The 22,929-nt window shown below is 40.9% G+C and overlaps 1 protein-coding gene and 1 long non-coding RNA gene across 5 annotated transcripts in view; one reads left to right on the forward strand and one right to left on the reverse strand.

Annotated features, from left to right (window-relative positions):
* The window catches only part of LOC121847932, a 96,142-nt gene extending 79,866 nt beyond the window's left edge, over positions 1 to 16,276 (reverse strand). The window contains exon 1 of the long non-coding RNA XR_006084811.1: positions 15,660 to 16,276. This is a non-coding gene — a long non-coding RNA (uncharacterized LOC121847932). The remainder of the gene's footprint in view (positions 1 to 15,659) is intronic.
* A 3,351-nt stretch (positions 16,277 to 19,627) lies between these two features.
* LOC112262707 (transport and Golgi organization 2 homolog) overlaps positions 19,628 to 22,929 on the forward strand; it is a 30,647-nt gene continuing 27,345 nt past the window's right edge. Inside the window, exons 1-2 of one of the 4 annotated variants that reach the window (XM_024438420.2) lie at positions 19,628 to 19,889; positions 20,928 to 21,058. In XM_024438420.2, coding sequence (XP_024294188.1) covers positions 19,833 to 19,889; positions 20,928 to 21,058 — 188 coding nt within the window. In that variant the 5' untranslated portion in view covers positions 19,628 to 19,832. The other 3 variants (XM_024438418.2, XM_024438419.2, XM_024438421.2) reach the window with 3 other exon arrangements.

Genomic DNA, 22,929 nt, shown 5'->3' on the forward strand with positions numbered 1-22,929 from the left:
GTAGTAGACCTAGTCTCTGCCTGCCTGGCAGGCTGGCACCTGACAACCATCACCAGCCCCTCCATCTAACAGCTTTTTCTAGCAAACAACACAATCAAGAGGGAGATAGTTTTTTTATTTAGCTGTGCTTTGCGCTGTATGCAAGAGAGCCGCTCAGATTCAGAATATTCATATGGTGCTCTTAACAGCTGAATGCACAATGACTAAGAGCCCAATGGGAGTCGTTGAATGAAAGAGATACAGGGGGAAGATACGCCATTTGGAATCTGCATCAAATGATGCAATTGGATGTTTTCTTCACTTCTGGGCCGCAAGGGGAAAAAAGAGAAAACAGATTAAGAGTCGACCCACAATGAACACTAGCAGTAAATACAAGTGATGATTTGCAACCAATTCCATCTTTGATCGTTCTTACTTCTTGAAATCGCATTCAAATCAAAGTTTATTGGACACATACACAGATTATCGCAGGTGCAGCGAAATGCTTATGCTTTAAGCTCCAACAGTGCAGTAATATTCCACAGTAGACAGAGATATGTTGCTAGTCTGTCCTGTCACCACGGTTAGATTGAGGTAATTAGGGCTGTATCACTTGTCGAGGATTTTAATTATTTTCTGATCCACTTTGCATATTAAACAGCACGCACAGGAGAGTTTAATAGCTGTAGATAGAAATGTATGTTGCATACAAGGCTGGCAAGATGGCAGCATATGGGCAAGGATTATTACAGAATGGCTGGGGAGCTTGAATTAATGCAGTCCCCAAGGTCGAACAAGTACTATAATGAAAATCAAGATTTTCCCTTTATTTCACGCTCTCAGATTTAGCAAGGTTTTTCAAAAAGGTCAGCAATTGAGATTTCAGTTAAGATTATCATTCCAAGATAGAGAGGACTAATTGATAGCTAGTGGACAAAAGTCAAACATATTATTCATTATTTTGGGAGTTTATCTTTTGAAAGATACTTCAAATAAGAAGGATGCAGCTTTAAAAGAAAATGGACGTTTGCTGTACACCACGGAGTGCTTTTTAAATATCTCTGATCTTCCATCTTCCACATAGGCACCCACTACCTTTGCAGAATACATCATCAGTATATAATATTCAGTATAACAATTTGAATTAAGTTTGGCTCTGTAGCACACTGCTATTAATCAACAACTTCTTGAAATATTTCCAATATCTGATAATTAAGTTAGCAAGTGCTGAGACATCTAGTTCTGCCACAGACTAGGTCATACACTGTTTATATTATCTACCAATTTCAGAAATGATATCTGAAATATATATGGCATCTACAGGGGAACAGAAAACAGCATCTTTCAGACGGACGCGCAGCCAGTAAAAATAAGCATTTTATCTCAAACCACAACAGAAAAATAATATCACATCTCAGTTCGCTTGCCAACATGAAAAGCAATTAAAAAGTCCTATCAAACAAATACACCACGCTAGAAAGCAGAGACAACTGCCTTCGCATCCAATGCCCTTGAATAGCAGATGCTCCTGGTGTACTGAGGGTAGTGTGTAGTGTTCTGTTCATCAGGTCTGAGACTAAGAAGAAGAGGCGCCGCCCGAGTGGCGCGGTGGTCTAAGGCACTGCATCACAGTGCTAGCTGTGCCACTAGAGGTTCTGGTTCAAATCCAGGCTCTGTCGCACCTGGCTGCGACCGGGAGACCCATGGGGCGGCGCACAGGTTAGTGTCGCACGGTGTCGTCCAGGTTAGGGGAGGCCTGCAGGGATGTCCTTGCTCCATCGCACACTAGCAACTCCTGTGGCGGCCGGGCACAGTGCACGCTGATATGGTTGCCAGGTGTACAGTGTTTCCTCCAACACATTGGTGCAGCTGGCTTCTGGGCTAAGTTTGCACTGTGTCAAGAAGCAGTGTAGTTTGGCTGGGTTGTTTCGGAGCACGAACGGCTCTCAGCCTTCACCTCTCCCGAGTCCGTACAGGAGTTGCAGCGATGAGACAAGACTATCAATTGTAACTACCAATTGTTAGTCTTGTCTCATCGCTGAAAGAAAAAAAAAGTCCAGCAGAGTTGTGTTCAGTACAGAGCAAATTTTGAAATGGAAAATGAAAATAAGTATTTCTCATTGGTTTCAGTCTTTTAAAATTAATTTGTTGCCTAATAAACCCAAACCTGGAGTGATGTGCAGCTCAGCCCTTTATCGATATAGAGGACCTGGATTAGCCTGGTCTCAGATCTGTTTGTGCTTTCAGATCTCCAGTGCTGTCAGTATTAAGCCAAATATAACACGACAATAAGTGACAAGGAGTTGGCATAATAGCACAAACAGACTGGCACTCCTCCCACAGACAGGCTTGGTCTGGATGCCACGGTGGGGCCAGCCCAGTCAGACATTCCATGGCTAGTTGAGAGACCAGGGTGTGCTGCTGTTCTCTGTGGGAGGAGGAAATGCTGAGAGCCAGGGCATGTGGAAATGCAGATCCTCCACCGCCCCCCCCTCCACACACACACACCATCCTTTAAAAAGAACCCCATTACATTATTCAGCAGAATGTCATGGGTCACAATGGTAAAAGCTCTGAGGCTGGCTGACACCCAGAAAAGGGAGAGAAAAGAAGAGGGGGAAGATTTAATGGGCTATGCTGCTACGAACTGAGGGATCTGTCACTTACTATTTAATCCCTTTCAGCTAAACTCTTTCTTTGGGGACATTTGGTGAATTTGTGTGAATGTGCGTTTGCACATTCCTACTCTGAGGCAGCGGCACAACATTCCTTCTCGATTTATTCAGCGTATTATACTCCATTTGTGGTGACACCATCTGTTTGTTGGTGACTCAGTGAGAGAAATGGGACCATGGCCATGGTGGTAAAGGAGAATTAGCAAGCAGATGATGCTATTAAACAACAACGTCTGTCTGGGAAAACTAATGCTACACAAAAACGACTAAATGTCCTCAGACTAGCACTCTGTGTGAACTCCATATGAATGAACGGATCATGGTCAATACCATACAGTACATATCTGTCATGGTCAGATTCCATGGCTGTTACTGTGTACCGGAGCAGAGATGCACCAAGAAGGTCTTGGATGTTACTGCCACCCCGCCTCTTCCCTCATCAAGCAGAGCCCCTTTCCCAGGAGAGCCACCCCCCACTCACATGCTCTGAATGATGAAATCAATCCTAGCCACTATGACACCAGCACAGCGCTGCATGCCTGTCTGAGTTTCCCCTTCTCGCTCCCACATCTTCCCCTCCCCAGGGCCCGCAGTGGCGGAGGGGGTCCTGCTGGGTTTGTGCGGCTGGCTTACACTGAGTGTTTCATGGCTACACCCCTCCCCTCCCCTCCTCCCCCAAACCAAAGCCTCCTTCCCCACTCAGGCTTGCACCACAATCAGTTCTGATTAAAACTGGGGAGGCTGTCTCTTTCTTTGGGGAGAGGACAGCTTAATCTGTGAGACTGGAATGGCTCATTTACATAGAGGAGTGGAGGAATGGAATGTGGCAGATAGATATATGCACACTGCTACAGATGGATGTAGCTAGCTGGGGTCCCATGGTTACAGGGCTGCTCTAGTCTGTAGCTCTCCTGCTGTTGCAGGCCGCTCTGCTCTGCTGACATGGGCCTGCCTGCCTCTAGTTTGATCACTGAAGACCAGAGGCAGTGCTACTGCTAACCCAACCGCTGCCCTCAGCAGAAATGGGAGCATGTAAAAACAAGCCTTGCTAAAGCCTGCGAATCCCTCTTCATTTACAGTGTGGATTCTGGAAACTGTAAAGAGCAGTAAGGGGTATTGTATGTTTAAGGGGTATTGTAAGCTATCAGATAGTGTCTCAAAGGCTAACTAATTGAAAAAGATACGAGGCCAGGTCACAACAATTGTGAGACGTGAGCATTGAATTGTACTGCCTTAATTCAATTTGAGAAAACGTAGGGCCCAAAAAAAGGCTTATGTCGGGGTTTTCAGTTTCAGAATGATCATCCATTCAATTTAGGCTAATTAATACATGTAAATTCCAGTGCTGACTAAGCTCCAATTGTCCAACAGCCTAATTTAGCTGGTCTACTTTTATACAGGGTGGTGTGTGTGTGTGTGTGTGTGTGTGCACGCGTGCTGGTTCAGCATATCCGGTTTCATGGTTGAGGCAAAGACGCTCATAGACACTGCAGCACTGCCCTCTATGCTGCATAGCTCTGTAGTAACCACAATGCATTTCATCACAACCATAGCATCGGGAGGCATTGAGAAAAACAGATTTCCAGTGGAGTGCCAGACGCCAAAACACATACAACAGTAACTTAACAAAAAAAGCAAGAGACAAAAAAATTGCGTTCAGTTTAGTCCATTAGCATCCCCATTAGCTGTTGCACATGCAGCAGCAACTCATTCTGGTGTCCACACAAACAATTAAGTAATTGACAGAGTACAGAACAGTTGTATAAAAGAACATAAGATATTACATTACATAAGAGTCATATTATCAAGACACCATAAGACAAAAAAAACACTTTACACACTATTCAAATTCATATTGTTCTCTATAATACAGTTAAATTAGATATTTAGAAAGAGGAGAGGTGCTGTCAAAAATATATTCTAAGAGAGAGAATGAAAGAGAAGAAAAAGAGAAGGGAGACAAGAGGAGACAAATGAAGAGCAAACCATTGAAAGATGGGACATATCAACCAATAACAATTACAGACTACAAAAGGGAAGCACAGCCGCAAGCTTCCCAGTGACACGAGCCTACCAAACGAGCTAAATTACTTCTATGCATATAAGCAGGAGGTCAGAGACCTGGCTGTGTGGTGCCAGGACAACAACCTCTCCCTCAACATGATTAAGACAAAGGAGATGATTGTGGACTACAGGAAAAGGAGGACCTAGCACACACCCACTCTTATCGATGGAGCTGTAGTGGAGCAACAACCTAACATGTTCCAAACACCCCAAGACAGTCGTGAAGAAGGCACGACAAAGCCTATTCCCCCTCAGGAGACTGAAAAGATTTAGCATGGGTCCTAAGAACCTCAAAAGGTTGGGCATACGGCCCAGTACATCCCTGTGGCCAAGCTTCCTGCCATCCAGGACCTCCATACCAGACGGTGTCAGAGGAAGGCACTAAAAATTGTCGAAGACTTCAGCCACCCTAGTCATAGACTGTTCTCTCTGCTACCGCACGGCAAGCAGTACCGGAGCGCCAAGTCTAGGTCCAAGATGCTTTAAAACAGCTTCTACCACCAAGTCATAAGACTCCTGAACAGCTAATCAAATGGCTACCCAGACTATTTGCATTGCCCCCCCCCCACACGTACATATCTCAATTACCTCGACTAACCAGTGTTCCTGCACATTGACTCTGTACCAGTAGCCCCTGTATATAGCCTTGCTATTGTTATTTTACTGCTGCTCTTTAATTAGGTTTTACTTAACACTTATTTTTCTTAAAACTGCATTGTTGGTTAAGGGCTGGTAAGCATTTCACTGTAAGGTACCTGTTGTATACCCGTTGTATTCGGCGCATGTGACAAATAAAATTTGATTTGAATAACCTAAAACAGTGTCTAAAATCTAGCCACAGACAATGAAAACCACCATTCTTTTTACACTGGACAACATAATGTGCCATTCTCCGGTAATTTCTCCCCTTTCCCCTGGAGAAGTATTCCACAGCAGGTGTAACGGGGGTCACGCTGCTTGCTTAGTGAGTACCGCTTCCTCCTGATTCGGCACACACAGAGGCTCAAACCCAGGACCTGTGTTTTTCTAAAACACGTGACTGCCACCCATGACAATGTACCAACCATTTGAGCTAGCTCCATCAGCGACATTTCAAGCTAGCTGTGGAGTGAACTTATGGTACGTTCTTAACTCCGTTACACAGGCAGCTAATACAGGCAGTCCAGACAGCAAAGGCAGCTTGCGCTCACCATCATTCAGTCACAGCTGGTCGAGGCCCCTCAGTCCAACACTTGATCGAAACCCTCCCCAATACGAGCCTCCTTAGTACCCTCCACCAAACCCTCCCTCCCACACATAAAGCCCTGATTGTTGCCTCTGCTGGCATCTCCTCTGTTCTGCCACATTCATGTCCTGACAGTATCCCTTTATATTTCCTGCCAGCACTTAAGTAGAGGAAGATTTTTTTCTTCCTGCCTTTATGCTATGGCTCCTTTATGAGGAGATGTTGCCCGACTGCCACATTAATCAGCTGTCACTTTACTGAACGGACACAGAAGAGCAGAGGTACTGAGGACACGGACACACATCTTGCGTCCCAAATGGCACCCTATTCCTTATATAGTGCACTATTCCACTATGGGCCCTGGTTAAAAGTAGTGCACTATAAAAGGGAATATGGTGCCATTCGGGACACATTCACACGCAGCAGCACTACATGCGTAGGAGTTACTATGACACCAGTCACTGCTCCACATCATCTATAGGTCCATACACTGGATCTCTCTCTGTCCCCCATTCGGGAACTGTTGCAGATCTAGAAGCTGAATTTCTATATGAATTATTGGAAACCACACTATGATGAATGATTTTCACAATATGCTACCATTTCTGACCATGAGGAGCTAAACTGAATCACTGTGTGTGTCTTCTTCAAATAGCCATTTTACAGGTTTCAGGGGATAAACATCTTCCATTTGCCCAAAATAACAAAGGTGTCATCTTATTTCTGCACAATGGAGGATGGAGTTTACAGGTTCTTGGTCTCTGAACCTCATTGTTCTCAAACTCATTTTTGGAGTGCTAGGTTTCTGAAATTCAAAACAGTCTAAGCTCCCACTAATCCCCAGTCATTCTGGCAGCGCAGCCCCTGTGATTGAGAGAGACAGAGACAGAGAGAGGCGCTCGCTCCACAATATAGTCATGAGCTTCCTTCCTGTGTATGCTAATGAAAAGCCCCTTTCAAAACTAATTTCTCTCCTGGTAATAGCATCAGTCCATTGTGTGAGAAAAGCCATCATAGAATGATTAGAAAAGTGGAATGAAGGAAGTCCGAGAGGTATAGGCTTCAGATGAAGGGGCTGACAAGTCCACAATATGACAACAAAAAAACAAAGAGCTAGACTATCTAGACCAGCAAGACCACTTTCAGTAGTCCAGCTTGACCAGTTTGATCAGCTTGGCTCAGCGGTTTTCCCATTTTATTTTGGAAGCATCTCTTGGAGTGCCTTTACTAGTTGATGTCCTTCAGGGTAAAGTAGAGATCAAGGTCCTACTCTCCAGAGGACGGGGCCAGCAGGCCAACACTCTCAGACAGAACAGTAGGGTTCATTAGGACAGACCTTTCCCACAGCCCCTCTTTCTACATGCACAGAGCAGATGTAGATGGTAGAGCAGAGCATTAAAACAGACTTCTGAAGGCCCCATCTCATTTATACTTCTTTATGATGTCACCCAAACAAACAAACAAATTAAAAGGTTATTTTCTCCTTGAACCATTAAATGATTTCCCTACCTAATTTCACACTTTCAAGCTCCAGTGAAACTGCCAAATAGGAGATGCAAGCGTAAAAGCAAGGAAGGCCACAGCCAAATCAACATCATTAAAATAAACAAAAATGCAATCTAATGGATAGCTGCTATATTCATTACTTCACAAAAGGTGCATTTGCGATTTCATATTTAAATCAACATCAATGCTATGGTTCCCTGTATGGCACTGTTGTGGCAGTCTAGTTAGCTCTTTACCTGTCCATGGCAACCTCCCTGATCTCATGCAGGTTGGGACAGGAGGAGAACAGAGTCATTCCTAATTCATCTGTGGTGCAGTGTGGTGCAGTGTGGTCTGGGCGGACGTACAGACACACACCGCTCCACTGTTTAGCAACCCAGGATGGCACGATAGGGATTCAAATTAAGCAGCTCTTATCCCTGAACATAATCAAGGCAGGATAGGTCTCAGCAGGGTTAATCCTCCATACAGCAGGGGCCAGGAGGAGGAAGAGAGGAACCTCTAGCGGTTTGGTCATTGTCTCAGGTCAGGCGGCAACATAAACACAACAGGAAACACTTCCCTTTCCTGTGTCAAAATCATCAAGCACCAAATGGAAGAAAATGTAATAAAACATGGACTACATCCACTTTAATTGTATGGTGCAACAGTGAGCCCTAATGAATACAACCATGGGCACGGAGAGGTTGACTGTGCTAAAGGTGTGCTGCTGCAATTTCAATCCACTGACTAGCAGGTCATAGGGGATGTGTTTAATATCAATCCAGGCCGCTGCCTGAAGTTGACAGCTGCAGAGTTCATCTTAGCCTAAGTCCCCAGGTAAAGGTGGGAAGGCACAGTGACTGGCTGCACTACATAACACTGCTGATCTTTCCTGGTGAGAGACATTATCATCCTCAGATTGGGGAGGGGGTGGGGATCAGCCAGGGAATTGACATTCTCTTGTTGCACAGAGGGATTTCGGTACAATTGCTCTGTTTATGCAGTGTCCATGGGTTGCACTGTGGGGTAGGGTGGAGAAGGGAGGACAAGGGAGGTGGATTAACAGCCAGTCAACATGTCACAGTGTAATAGGCCCACTGGAATTCTGATAACGCATTACCACCCAGGTCCCTGCACGGAGGAAAATTATGCTGCGAGATCTGGTTTAAAACCAATTTCTGGCCCAGAGGTAATCTTGGGTCTGACTGCAAAGACATGATTGAAAGCTTTTGAGGACATGCCATCAATATCACAAGGATACAGAAATACAAGAATAACACCAGATCAAATTAACAAGGCTGCTTTAGACTGAAGTTACTTGTTAGTTTCCCTCTAAAATCCCAATACTAGACATATAGATGTTTATTCTCTTTGTTTTTATTAACTAGAGGGAATGTCAAATAAAATACAAAATTACATTTTCACAAACAGCATCGGTTTTCCCAAATATGAGGCTGAAAATGGGATCATTAGTGACCACAGAGTCAAGGACACCCATTTAACATCCCATTCAAAAGACAGCACCCTACACAATCACTGCCCTGGAGAATTGAGTTTAGACCAGAGGAAAGGGTACCTCCTACACCACTTCCAGCAGCATCTGGTCTCCCAACAAGGGAATGACCAGGACCAACACTGCTTAGCTTCAGAAGCAAGCCAGCAGTGGTATGCAGGGTGGTATGCTGCTATTTAACCCCAGAAAGCTAACAATTAATAAAACCTTAACCCCTTACACTCATGGGAAATGACCAAAATGGATAGGGCTAAATTGAAATTTTTCTTACAGATGAAATATGAAAAGCATAACGATGGTAGCAATTAAAAAGGAAAAGTTAAGAGATTATGGGAAAATTATTAGACTAAAAAGGTGAGGACAACAGTTCCCCTGAAAAGACTGAAGCCAAACATTATGCTGTTGATTTGATGTGCATTTTACATTCATTGTACTTTTCGCTGCATTTGTTGACAAAAAAATCTGAAAATACTCTAGTGACATGATAATTTAGGGTAGGTTCAGCAGAAGACAAAAACACGACAAAGGTTTGAGTGCGAGGTGTAACTGGTGTTTCAAGTGGCCACACACCTCTCCAAAGTGTACACAGTTCCTAAGTAATTGTCAATGCACTTTTATGACTCATAAGTCTTAAACTATAAGGTGCTTTCTTAGATGTCCTAGCTGTGCTGTTGAGGAACTAGAGCAAGCACACTTGTAGTTGTTTTGTTTGGAACACAACCCTGCATCCCAGCCTTTACACAATAACTGTTGTTGTTTAAGAAATTCAAATATGGTCCATTATAAATTGCAATCTGGGTCAGATGGGCGTAATTTCAAAGGCTGTTCTATTGCTAACATGACTAGCTAAGTTATAAAATACAATCTTACAGTGTTAGGCTTTCACAAGGCAATTCAGAGAAGTAGATCGTAATGAGTGTATTCAGTCATGAGTGCATTCAGACGTGGTCCGCGGCACATTTCCTTCATAATACAACAAACATATGCTCATTCTGTCCAAGACAAACCAAGGTATAACGCCATGTCATTGTGTAACTGTACATCAAACATAGTGATCATAAACATTGACACTGTATATGACATGAGTTTTATGATATGGAAATATGACGTGCATATTTGGACTCACAGGTGTTTGGCTTTCTTGTACTACATCACAGCAGTATTTATTATTGTCCTCAATCTGTCATTCGGACTCCCAAGTGGCTCAGCGGTCTAAGGCACTGCATCTCAGTGCTAGAGGTGTCACTACAGACACTCTGGTTTGAATCCAGGCTGTATCACAACCAGCTGTGATTGGGAGTCCCATAGCGCACAATTGGCCGGTGTAGGCCGGCATAGTAAATAAGAATTTGTTCTTAACTGACCAGATAAACAAAAATACAAACATCTCATCTTTCAAAATACATAGTCTTCTTAATTTTCTTAATTCCTGGGACTGTGTTGGGGCTGGCCAGACAGACAAAGACCTAGAGAGTTATTTCCCTTGGCAGGAGGGAGAGGAGAGGCGATGGCCAGCGCCAGGGGTGTATTGCAGGAGCAAACCAAGCAAGCAACACAGAGGGAAGAAACACAGCTCTGTCCCCCAGCCCAGCAGGTGTCAGCCAGAACCATAAAGAGTCATTCACTCTTGACCTGGCCTGCCTCTCTCACTACACAGGAAGTCAGTGTAGCCCACAGTACTGAGTGCACTGACTAATACAGTTTAATCTCCCCAATAAGATACTATGATCAATCCATCAAACTACTGAGACAGCCAAGTGTGATGTTAGTTTATTTATTGATGAAAATGTTCATGCAAGTTGAGGGAATTTAATGTCAACATGATTTCTCTGGAAGGTATCAGCTTGACTGATCTGTGCAATATTATCATCAGAGTAGATGAGCTGCTAGATTAGACTTGTTCTCCCACTGTCATAGCATTAGGTGACTTTTCTTCTAATCATGTTTTACAGATGAATGTCTTGAGGGGCAGTCCCCTTATAACATCAAGTGCTAAAACATACTCAGTAGCCTTGTTGCAGGAGGCATTCCATTGTACTGCACAAATCGTTTCCATTTCACTGATTCTAATAGCTAATAAAAATATCCACAATGAATTCTCTCAAACATAGTCTCTGTTTGGCATGACATGTATTACAATACTGCACTTAAAATTAAGCAATAACCACAGAAGCATACAAAATGATGATGCAGAGTTAACGCGACTAGTCTACATTTGCTGCATACATGTCAGAGTAGGATTCATAGAAGCTATTCACCACAGCATCCACAATCATAGAATATAACGCTGTACAAGTACAACTTAGGCTAAATAAATTGAGACCACATAAATTGAACACAAATCTTGCATAAAACAAATCATAATCCACTAATTTGAACAAGGGCCAATCTCTTTTTCAAAGAGCACATACTGGTTGGAGTTGGCACTTATGGTTCAGTCTCTCTGTTAGTCCACTCTAATCAATTCTACAACCTCAATTGAAGGAAAGAGAAAGCCTGACATTCTTCATACACTTAATTAACATGTGAAATCAGCTCCTGACTGATTAACATTCCACAGTTCATTGTTCTAGAAGATGAAATAAACTAGAATGAATGGTCAAGGCCAAGTCTGTAGACTGCCTAGAGGAGACAAAGAAAGCATGTGAACACCATAGAAGTTTCTGTGTAAATTTCACACACAAGTGATACTTTGATTTTGGAAAATCCTATAAATTTGAGCAATTTTTCAAAACCGGTTGCTTACAGGTCAATCTTGATGCAAGTCCAAAAACTGAAGCTGTAGTTCCAACCAATCAATTGTGTCAAGTGAAATGCATCTGCAACATGTTGTAGAGAAAAATAACTATTTCTTATATATTATGTTCATTCCTATCCACATCTACCTTGACACGTTCCATTAAAACTACATCACTGATGAACGATTACGTGTCTGTCTGTTGTTGGCCACGGTCTCTGTCATGCTGGTTGCATTATCTAGCCTAACATGCATAATACTGAACATATAGCTTCCATATAGTGTATAATAACAACTCCACAATAATAATGTTAGTTTCAAAGTTTATTCGCCATGTGCACAGGATACAATAGGTGTAAAAAAGTACAGTACAATTCTTACTTGAGAACTCTTTCCCAACAATGCAGTGATGACAATAAATAAAACACCAAAAGACTCAAAGTCAAATGTTTGTTCCCACTGAATAGCATAAAGCCTAAAGAAATCCAAAGAAGCTATATTCAGGGAGTCAGGGAAGTTACAATGGACGGCTGCAATAATGGAGTACATATTCACAAAATCACCTTGTCAAAGTGAAATATAATTGTCCTAGGGTAGATCTATGTAGCCTCATAGCCTGGTTCCTCTCTAGGTTTCTTCCTAGGTTCCAGCATTTCTAGGAAGTTTTTCCTAGCCACCGTGCTTCTACACCTGCATTGCTCGCCGTTTGGGGGTTTAGACTGGGTTTCTGTACAGTACTTTGTGACATTAGCTGATGTAAGAAGGGCTTTATAAATACATTTGATTGATTTATATGTGGGATGAAAAATCATTGGGTCAAAAATGGCAGCAGTCAGTTCCGTGTTTTCTACTCAGTTGAATACTGACAGATTCCTGGACAGGGCCTAGGCATTGTGTTGTCAGATCTAGCAGACTTAGGAACCATTGTGGCCAAGGCCCTAGGATATCATATGGAGCATTTTCAGTGCCAACATAAATTGTATTTGACTTACATAATTTAGAATTTGTATTAGGATATTGAATTTGAATGTAATATTTTTTAATTTGTAATGCACAAATTGAATAATTTAATGAATACATTAAACTTGTATTTCATGATTTGTAACTGAATTGAATGAATATTCAGTTTTAAAATGCAATTTAAATGTAATTGAATATTCAAATACTATATTTATATAATGAGTTTCAATATGGTAGATATTACATTTGTCTGTGTATCAAGTTTACAAACTATAATGTCAAGCTTATCAAAGTTTAATATATTAAAACTTCTCAGATGCATTCAGATTGATTTATCAAATTCAGTTCCAAAACCAGAGACAACATCCTGGTACTTTGCCAGCCAGGAAAGGTAAAGGTTGAGGAGAACAGATGCTCTCTGTGGTAAAACAAAGCTTCTGGCATTTTTGAAGCCAATGTGGGTTGTTGAATTAATTTTCTTCCTATGAATTTGGCTCTAGCGTTTGTACTATTTTGGCTATAAGATATTACCGCATTCCTGAAAGCTAAGACCATCTTCTGTATACCACCCATACCTTGTCACAACACAACTGACTGGCTGAAAATATAAAGGAAAGAAATTCCATAAATTAACATGGCACACCTGTTAATTGAAATGCATTCCAGGTGGCTGCCTCATGAAGCTGGTTGAGAGAATGCCAAGAGTGTGCAAAGCTGCCATTAAGGCAGAGGGTGGCTACTTTGAAGAATCTCAAATAAGATATTTTGATTACTACATGTGTTATTTCATAGTTTTGATATCGTCACTATTCTACAATGTAGAAAATAGTATAACATTAAGAAAAACCCTGGAATGAGTAGGTGTCCAAACTTTTATTCAGACCCCTTGACTTTTCCCAAATTGTATTCCTTTACAGACTTATTCTAAAATGGATCAAATTATTTGGCTTCCTCATCAATCTACACAAAGCGAAAACAGGTTTTTACCTCATTTTCAAATTCAAAATTATGTAATTAATAAAATCTGTTGGCACTGAAATCACTCCATAATATTGTCACTCAAATCTAGAAGTATGGCAAACAAACACATTCATCAATTATCTGATGGGGCCTGAGGGCCACAGTGGCCTTTCAGATAAATGATTAGTGTAGCACATGCTTATCTATAAAATAAATAGGCGGCACTCAAAAAGGAAAACACTTGAACCAATAACATCCATGGTTGGTTGCATATGATTCCTGTACTTTAGGTGCTTGATTTAGAGTACCCGCACCTTAAATGTTCTACTGCAGCTCTTATAGAATATTAGCTCAAAAGTATTGTGAAGCTCCTGCACCTAAATATAAAACAGTACCAGCACAGCAAATGAGTAACACCACCTACTTCAGTCCAAGTCAAGCATTGTACTTTCAATGTGAAGAACTTGCGACAGACAAATACAAACAGAAAATAGGTTACTTCCATGCAGTCGGAGTAGTACTATTGCACATATATCAAATCTAAATTAGGATTTCCTACATTTTAACGTAGAATAAAAACTGCCAACTAGGCAGAAGCTGTGGCAGCAGCTCTCCAGCACATGACCTTGTGACTGACTGCAACAGCTATTTATATTCATTCATACATGTCAATCCCATCCAACCAAATCTATTTTCGCAGGTTGGCATTTATTGGGATGACTCAGCTCTGCAGTGGTCACTACCTGGCAGTCACAAAGTCATTCAATCTTATTTTTAACCTAACAAACGTCAACCTGCTCACAGCCGTCACGTCAACTAAATTTAACACATCAAAATGACCCTATGGCAATACGTACGAATTTCATTATATTGGGCCTACCAGAGTAGGAACATAATTTGTATTTTATTTAACAAGGCTAAGTTAGTTGAGAACAAATTATTTTTTACAATGATGGCAAGTGGGTTAACTGCCTTGTTCAGGGGTATAACGACAGAGTTTTACCTTGTCAGCTCAGGGATTCGAGCCAACAACCTTTCGGTCACTGGCCCAACGTTCTAACCTGCCGCCCCAACACATAAAGGGTGTTCAGGCTTCAAGAGGAAAACCACATAAGACGGAAGGTACCCGTCATCCAAATAATTCCAGCAGCAACTCGCAAATGCCCCCTTTTCCAAACTGGGTATATTACAAGGTGAGAATCCGGAAGGCAAAACAAAAGCTATAGCACATCTAGACATAACCATGTCATTCACTCAGCATCAGGGAAAAACAAAGAGGAAAATGATTGCTGTGGCGTGACCTGTCAAAAATAACATCTTTACAGTCATTTTTTTACATCTTGGAAAAAAACATTCTAATGTATTCACCACATTTGTTACTATACAGAATATTTAACTGTATTCTGCATTGCCTGGGGTTTACATTTAAAGATCATAATTATTTTTGAAGTATTGCAAAGATGCTGCAGATATGTAGCCTATTGTAGGTGCCCCGTGCAGACAGAGGCAGTTCCCTTTGACACAATCGATGACCATTTGTGTGCTCTTAGATCTGCAGAATCAGGAGGCAGTGCACGACATATCCATTGTTGTACATATTCAGCAAACACACGATATGGGTTTGCAATTTTCATATTATGAAACAGAACTAATGTAAGAGGACAAAAACAATCCAATCATATTCTACAATCTGTGGCGACTCTATTGCAATTGATATATGTCGTTACGCATAACATGGCATGAGATACGCAATCTACAATTGATAATAGGCTGGAATGATTATTTCATCGAATGCAATTTCGTTTAATTCAAATATTATTTTTACCAGTCTATAATTGAGTTCCATAAATGAACAACAACTCCGCGTAAAATCCCCACAGCAGTCCCCCACTGGCTCACACATCCTTCAATCTCCATGACAATCGCAAAGCATTGTATCGTGTACGACTACGTAGGAATAATAGATTCTGTTTGTTCGGCTGCTAAAATGAAAACGATCATCTTGAATCAAATTTCGACGTTTTATATATAACCAGGAACATTATAGCACATTCTTACCTTCTACTCCTCCCTTCCACTGGAGTTTAGGGATAGTACGTACGCGCACGCAGGAGTGTAAACTTGGCGATGCAATCACCAGATGGTTCCTTGCGCTGGTTAAATAAATCACCTCACACTCCTGGCCTATTCTTCTTAGTTTATGAATTGCACCTCAAAAACGTGACCAAACCCGAATAATGATTTCTCCTCTTTTCAATGTTTTTGTTGCAAACGACAGCGCTACTGTTATTCTCGAACAGTGCCGGAGAATAGCAGTGTAGTCCGTGATTGGCTTAGCCAATGTTTTATTTGCTCAATTATATGGAGGGTTAAGAGAGGACAAATCAAATATAACCTGTGTTGAAATTATTCCTTACTTTAAAAAGTCCATGATTCATTCAATGTAAAATCAAAGAAAGTTATTTTTAACTAGGCTATTTATAGTCTAAGTCTGTCCCATCTCCAAAAACAAAACAAAAATCACCGTGAGGTCGCAAATTCTTCAATAGCGTCAAATACACATTGACAGCAAATGGTTGTAAAAAAATAAATAAAAAGCCTGTCACTGACCCAAATCTGTGGCCCCAACTGACGGTTTCAAACTCCTCTCGTACACAAACAGCGCTAGTGCATCAAAACTGTCAGAGACCCACCCCTATCGCGGAGCGTTCGAGGAAATATTTATTTTGATTGGGTGAACCTACTTTCAATTAAAGCAGAGACAGAATATCTCTTACTTGATTGGATTAAAAGCTGTCAATCTTTGCATACGACGTACAATTTGCAATCTACTTTGAAATAAATGAACTCACCTGCACATGATCGAATATATCATTTGTAATGTTATCCTTAAATATAAACGCAACATGTGAAGTGTTGGTCCCATGTTTCATGAGCTGAAATAAAACACATTTTCAATAGGCTTCTCAAATTCCGTGCACATATTTTTTTACATCCCTGTTGGTGAGCATTTGTCATTTGCCAAGGAAATCCAGCCACCTGATATCAATAAGCTAATTTAACAGCACAGTCATTACACAGGTGCACCTCGTGCTGGGGACAATAAAAGTCGACTCTCAAATACACTACGTGACCAAACGTATGTGGACACCTGCTTGTTGAACATCTCATTCCAAAAATTATGGGCATTAATAGGGAGTTGGTCTCCTCTTTGCTGCTATAACAGCCTCCACTCTTCTGGGAAGGCTTTCCACTAGAGGTTGGAACATTGCTGCAGGGACTTTCTTCCATACAGCCACAAGAGCATTAGTGAGGTCAGGCACAGATGTTGGGCGATTAGGCCTGGCTCACAGTTGGCGTTCCAATTCATCCCAAATGTGTTTGATGGGGTTGAGGTCAGGGCTCTGTGCAGGCCATTCAAGTTCGTCCACAACAATCTTGACAAACCATTTCTGTATAGACCTCACTTTATGCACAGGTGCATTGTCATGCTGAAACAGGAAAGGGCCTTTCCAAAACTGTTGCAACAAAGTTGGAAGTGTAACGGATGTGAAATGGCTAGCTTAGTTAGCGGTGCGCGCTAAATAGCGTTTCAATCGGTGACGTCACTTGCTCTGAGACCTTGAAGTAGTGGTTCCCCTTGCTCTGCAAGGGCTGCGGCTTTTGTGGAGCGATGCTTCATGGGTGACTGTTGTTGATGTGTGCAGAGGGTCCATGGTTCGCGCGAGGGGATGGTCTAAAGTTATACTCTTACATTGATGTTGCTGCGGGAAAGGAGGAGGTCAAAAGGGGGGTGAGTGTAACGGATGTGAAACGGCTAGCTTTACATGCTTCAACCACTTGGCAGTACCACTCTGTGAACTTGTGTGGCCTACCACTTCGCAGCTGAGTCGTTGTTGCTCCTAGACGTTTCCACTTCACAATAATAGCACTTAGTTGGGGGCACTGATTGTTACTAACTGATTGTTATTGATTAACTGACTTGTCAATGTGTCATCCTAAGACAGTTTGACAGTTTGTGCAGAAAATCTAAGAAGATTTGATTAATATTATGGAAAAAAAGTATACTGTATCTGAACATCAATTCTGCTTTTCATTGCTGACCAGCAGATGTCACTAATGTGCATTGTTAAAAGCTCCAACTAATTTAACCGTTTTTTCGACACAATTTGGTGAACGCCCCAAACGCGTCAGAAAGCCTTGGCTTCCCATCACAAGTTTCAATGAACTGAAAAGGTAGAGTCTTAATAACCAAGGCTGAAGGTATCTCTAGACTAACATATGGTGCTCTATCTTTATATCTTGACTGTAAAATAAGCAAGGAGATAGACCAGATGCTTTTCAACTTTCTTTGGAGAAACCGTACCCATTACATTAGGAAAACTGTTGTAATGAACACTTATGAGAATGGTGGACTGAATTTTCTGGATTTTACTACTTTAAATAATACTTTCAAGATCAATTGGATAAAACAATTCCTAAGAAGACCCACTTCTATCTGGAATTTTATTCCTCATCATGTCTTCTCTACTTTTGGTGGCCTTAACTTCATGTTGTTTTGCAATTATAATATTGACAAAGTTCCAGTGAAACTTTCTGCTTTTCATCGGCAGGTTTTCTTGTCATGGTCCTTAATTTATAAACACAATTTTTCTCCACACAGATATTATATATGGAATAATCGGGATATATTGTATAAAAATACCTCTCTGTTTTTAGAATATTGGTTCAGAAATAATATCCTATTGGTGAGCCAACTGGTAAATGCAGAGGGTCTTTTACTCAGTTATAAAGAATTCTTATCACTTTACAAGGTCCCTGTAACACCTAAAGATTTTGCAATTGTTTTAGATGCCATTCCCTCAGGTGTTGCTATGTTATTCAGGAACATGTCAAGACCTGACCCTCAGAGCCTACCTTCTATTGACCCTGTTGACTCATCAGTAGGAAAGATTTGTTTCTCTTTTGGTCCATTCAACAACAGAGCGATACGATCCTTGTTTCAGCAGGATGTTGTATCTATACCTTATGTCATGCCTTATTGGAATGGATTTATTGATAATATCTGTTGGAAAAAGTTTGGATGTTGCCACACACATACCTACTTGTTAACAAAATTAAGGAAGTTTCCTTTAAAATTATTCATAAATATTATCCTGCCAACCACTATATGAAGAAGTTTAAGGAAAACATCAACTCAAATTGCTCCTTTTGTAATGACCACCCAGAAACAGTTGTGCATCTTTTTTGGCATTGTATGCATGTAAGAAAACTGTGGCAAGACATCAGTAGGTTTATAATTGAACACATTTATGAAGATTTTACACTATTGTGGAGAGATGTACTGTTTGGATTCTTTACATACAATAGAAATAAGCGGAATCATTTTTATGTAATTAATTTCAATATTCTTTTGGCCAAATTTCATATACACAAATGTAAATTTACAAACAGAAAACCACATTTTCGTACCCTACAAAAAGAAATTGAACTGTATTTTAAGACGGTTAAATGCTCTACTAACAAAAAAGCTGTTAGAATTGTAAGTATATGCATGTCCCTTAAGGTCCTTGTGTAATTGTAATGTGATATTGTACCCCCTAGCGCGATTGTCCATTGTTTGTAATCTATGTATGCTTGTGTTCCCTCATGTGCTTTATGTATTGATTTGTTGTTAATTCAAAAAATTTAAAAAATAAAAATAAAAATAAAATAATAATAAAAATAAAAAATACAAATATATATATATATATATATATATATTTTTTTTTAAAGTTTCAATGAACTGCTTGGTTCTCTAAAGGCTCTCCAAACACATGGGATCTTCTCGGTAGCCTTAGTCAATCAACCATGCGCCAAGAATGTATTCTCAAACCGCTTGTCACCAAAGCAGCATAGTTCAGCCATCATCTTTCAGACAACGCTCTCAAACGCTGATAGGGTTTAAGATGGGGCGGTTTTATACCTTTTACATGTTTCGCACTAATTTTGGTACCACAGGAAACACTGACCAAAACTGTCGTTCCTAACCAGTCACGCTTGCATTACCAAAACACACATAGAGCATTTAAATTAGTTGCTCTATCAACTAACTTAAATGATTACATTTACATAAACTGTCAAAAGTAGCTAATTAGTGAAAGGAGAAATCTGAAAAATATCCATAACCTTCACTCAGGGTTTGTATCGGCCAATCATAGTGTATGTTGCTAGACGGTTACGATTACGCCTATGTTTTGTCAGGGTGCACGAGATTTACGCCTGGGATATTCTGGAACCATCAACGGGGTGAGCGCAGTTCACATTCGTGTAATGAAATTGACCTGAAAGTCAAGCCGCAAGATAAATCAAATGCACACACTACGACGAAGAGTTTGTTTTGTTTTGTTGTAATGTTAGTCAACCGAATGAATAGATCTTAAGCAGCAAGTGGAATAGTGAGTACTTTTCCCAATGTAACGTTAGCTAGGTAGCCAGGCAGATGAATGATAAAATATTATTATTTTGTAATGTGTCACAAAACAGACTGGTAGCAAAGTGTTGTCACTTGCCTGTTTTGTCGTTGTTCGTGTGACATCTAGCTAAGGTTAGCTAGCTAGCGCAAGACTGCTGCATCTAGCTAGCTAACGTGATAGTTTGCTAAGTAACTGCAATCTATGCTCGTTCAAAGTTGCTGACTATAAAGCTAGCTAGCTGGTTATAATATGCATTTTGTTGTCCTGGTTATCATAAATCTTATTTTTGTTCACCATTGCTATAGCTAGCTACCTAACGTTAGATCTCTAATAATTGTAACGAATGTTTGCTGGTAGCTGTTAAAGGGGGCTAGAAACTAGAAAGGAGAACTCACCAACAAGCTGTCTGCTCTGCTCCTCTATGTCACTTCATAAAAAAATACCCTTTTATTAGTTGAATCAGGTGTGTTGTTGTAGTGCTGATTTGGAACAAACGCCTGCACACTTTAGTTATGTGGTCACCAGGTACTGACCTCTTTTGTAATGTCATTTAAGAATCAGCCGATGGCTCACTTTTTTTTTTCGAATCATTTGGCCTAACCTAATCACTTCTCTATCAGGCTACAGTAAGGTGTGAGGACACACGAGGGTTTGTCCACAGTATTGCTGACCTGTATTGAATAGGTATTTCAATCAGGTTTAGGCTACCACTTGGATAAGGTAAGGGGCTTGGTACAGCTGTGGCTACCTGTACAGTCCTGTAGGATTTATGTGGTTTGTCTCCTTTGTAATTTGAACCTAGGCCATGCTATAGTGTAGGGTGGTCAAGACCACCCTTCTCCTTTACTCACTTGACTATCATTTATTCTAGCCCTTGCCAACATGTCCAAGCATTGAAAGTTACTGTTCCCAGTGTGAGAGAGCATCCCCAACCACTAACACCCCCATGTGTATCATCTTCTTCAAGTTTGACCCTCGACCTGCATCCAAAAATGCCTACAGGTAAGGCCTCTCCTCCCTCTGTGTACCTTTACCACACTTTTCATGTAGACTAGTCTGGACAGCTCTCATTTTATGTCAACTGGAGGCCTATATTCAGATGATGGTTTAAAAAGATGCACACTTCCAGATGTTGAGCAAATCTGAATCTTAAAGGAATCAAAGCATCATTGAGTTTGATGCAGGGGACATTCTTCTCATCTTCTGATACATACTGAACAAAAATATAAACTTAACATGTAAAGTGTTGGTCCCATGTTTCATGAACTAACATAAAAGTTCCCAGAATTTTCTTACACCCAAAAAGCTTATTTCTCTCAAATTTGGTGCACAAATGTGTTTACATTCCTGTTAGTGAGCATTTCTCCTTTGCCAAGATAATCCATCCACCTGACAAGTGTGGCATATCAAGAAGCTGATAAAACAGCATAATTATTACACATGTGCACCTTGTGCTGGGGACAATAAAAGACCACTCTAAAATGTGCAGTTTTGTCACACAACACAATGCCACAGATTTCTCAAGTTTTGAGGGAGAGTGCAATTGGCATGCTGTCTGCAGGAATGTCCAACAGAGCTGTTGCCAGATAATTGAATGTTAATTTCTCAACCATAAGTCACCTCCAACGTTGTTCAAGAAAATTTGGCAGTACAATCGGCCTCAAAACCGCAGATCACATGTATGGCATTGTGTGGGCGAACGGTTTGCTGATGTCAACAGAGTGCCCCATGGTGGGGTTATGGTATGGGCAGGCATAAGCTATGGACAACGAACACAATTACATTTTATTGATGGGAATTTAAATGCACAGAAATACAGTGATGAGACCCATATATTTTTTTTATTTATAAAAAATAATAATAGGTTTTTGTTATCTGTGACTAACAGATGCATATTGAAATTCCCAGTCATGTGAATTCCAAACATTAGGGCACAATTAATTTGTTTCAATTGACTGATTTCCTCATATGAACTCTAACTTGTTGCGTTTTACATTTTTGTTCAGTATATTTGTGAATAAAAAATTCCCTTTGTCCTTCAAAGATGCGTTAGGCTAGTGCTGAAGTGTAGCAACTCTAATCTAATTAAGCACCCAAAGCAGTGATAAGAACCTGAGGTAATCTGTGGTGCTGTCTCTCACTGGAAGTATGGAAAGCTAGGCAGTATTCAAACTGAATTGCTCCGTTTCACTTCCCGATTTCAATGAAACTGAACATTTTAGTTTGGTTCCAGGCTAATTCAAAGCCTCCCAAACAAAGCACAGTGAAACACCATGTACCATCCACTAACCTTTCCTACAGTCACTGCTGGTTTCTCTCAGTGAAGGTCCTTTGTGGGCAGACGCCAGTGGTAGAGGAGCAGTCAATGCAATTTAAAGCCCTGCTTGTAATAATCCCCTGGGCTCTGTGGAGCTCTCTCTCTACCTGGCCAGGATCTGTCTCTGCCTTTGCCTCTGGGAGATTACACTAGCCTAAGGCGATCAGTGGATGTGTGTGGGCAATGACTCACTCTGGACCCATGGGATATGTGTAACCTGTAGGCCTAGCTAGCATCCTCACCGTGGTTGAATTTAATGCATGTAGGCCTACATTATCAGTGAGCGGAATGGCAAAATAACTACAAGAATGTTAAGTAAATCTCTTGTGTAAGTGGTTTTTAACCATACACCCAATTCTGCCAACATCCCTGCCTGCCAACAATGTTGTGTTCCGAATTCCCATTATGCCCATGTATTGCCTCACCATCAAATTATTAGTACTTTCCTTTGCAATACAGAATGTATCTTGTCAAAATATTAGCCTTCCCAGTGACCTTGTCTCAAACATAGTATTTATTTTGTTAGGAATAAGTGACAAATTATAGAATTCTCTAA

This window comes from Oncorhynchus tshawytscha, linkage group LG12 (genome assembly GCF_018296145.1).
Source record: "Oncorhynchus tshawytscha isolate Ot180627B linkage group LG12, Otsh_v2.0, whole genome shotgun sequence".
Lineage (NCBI taxonomy): Eukaryota > Metazoa > Chordata > Actinopteri > Salmoniformes > Salmonidae > Oncorhynchus > Oncorhynchus tshawytscha.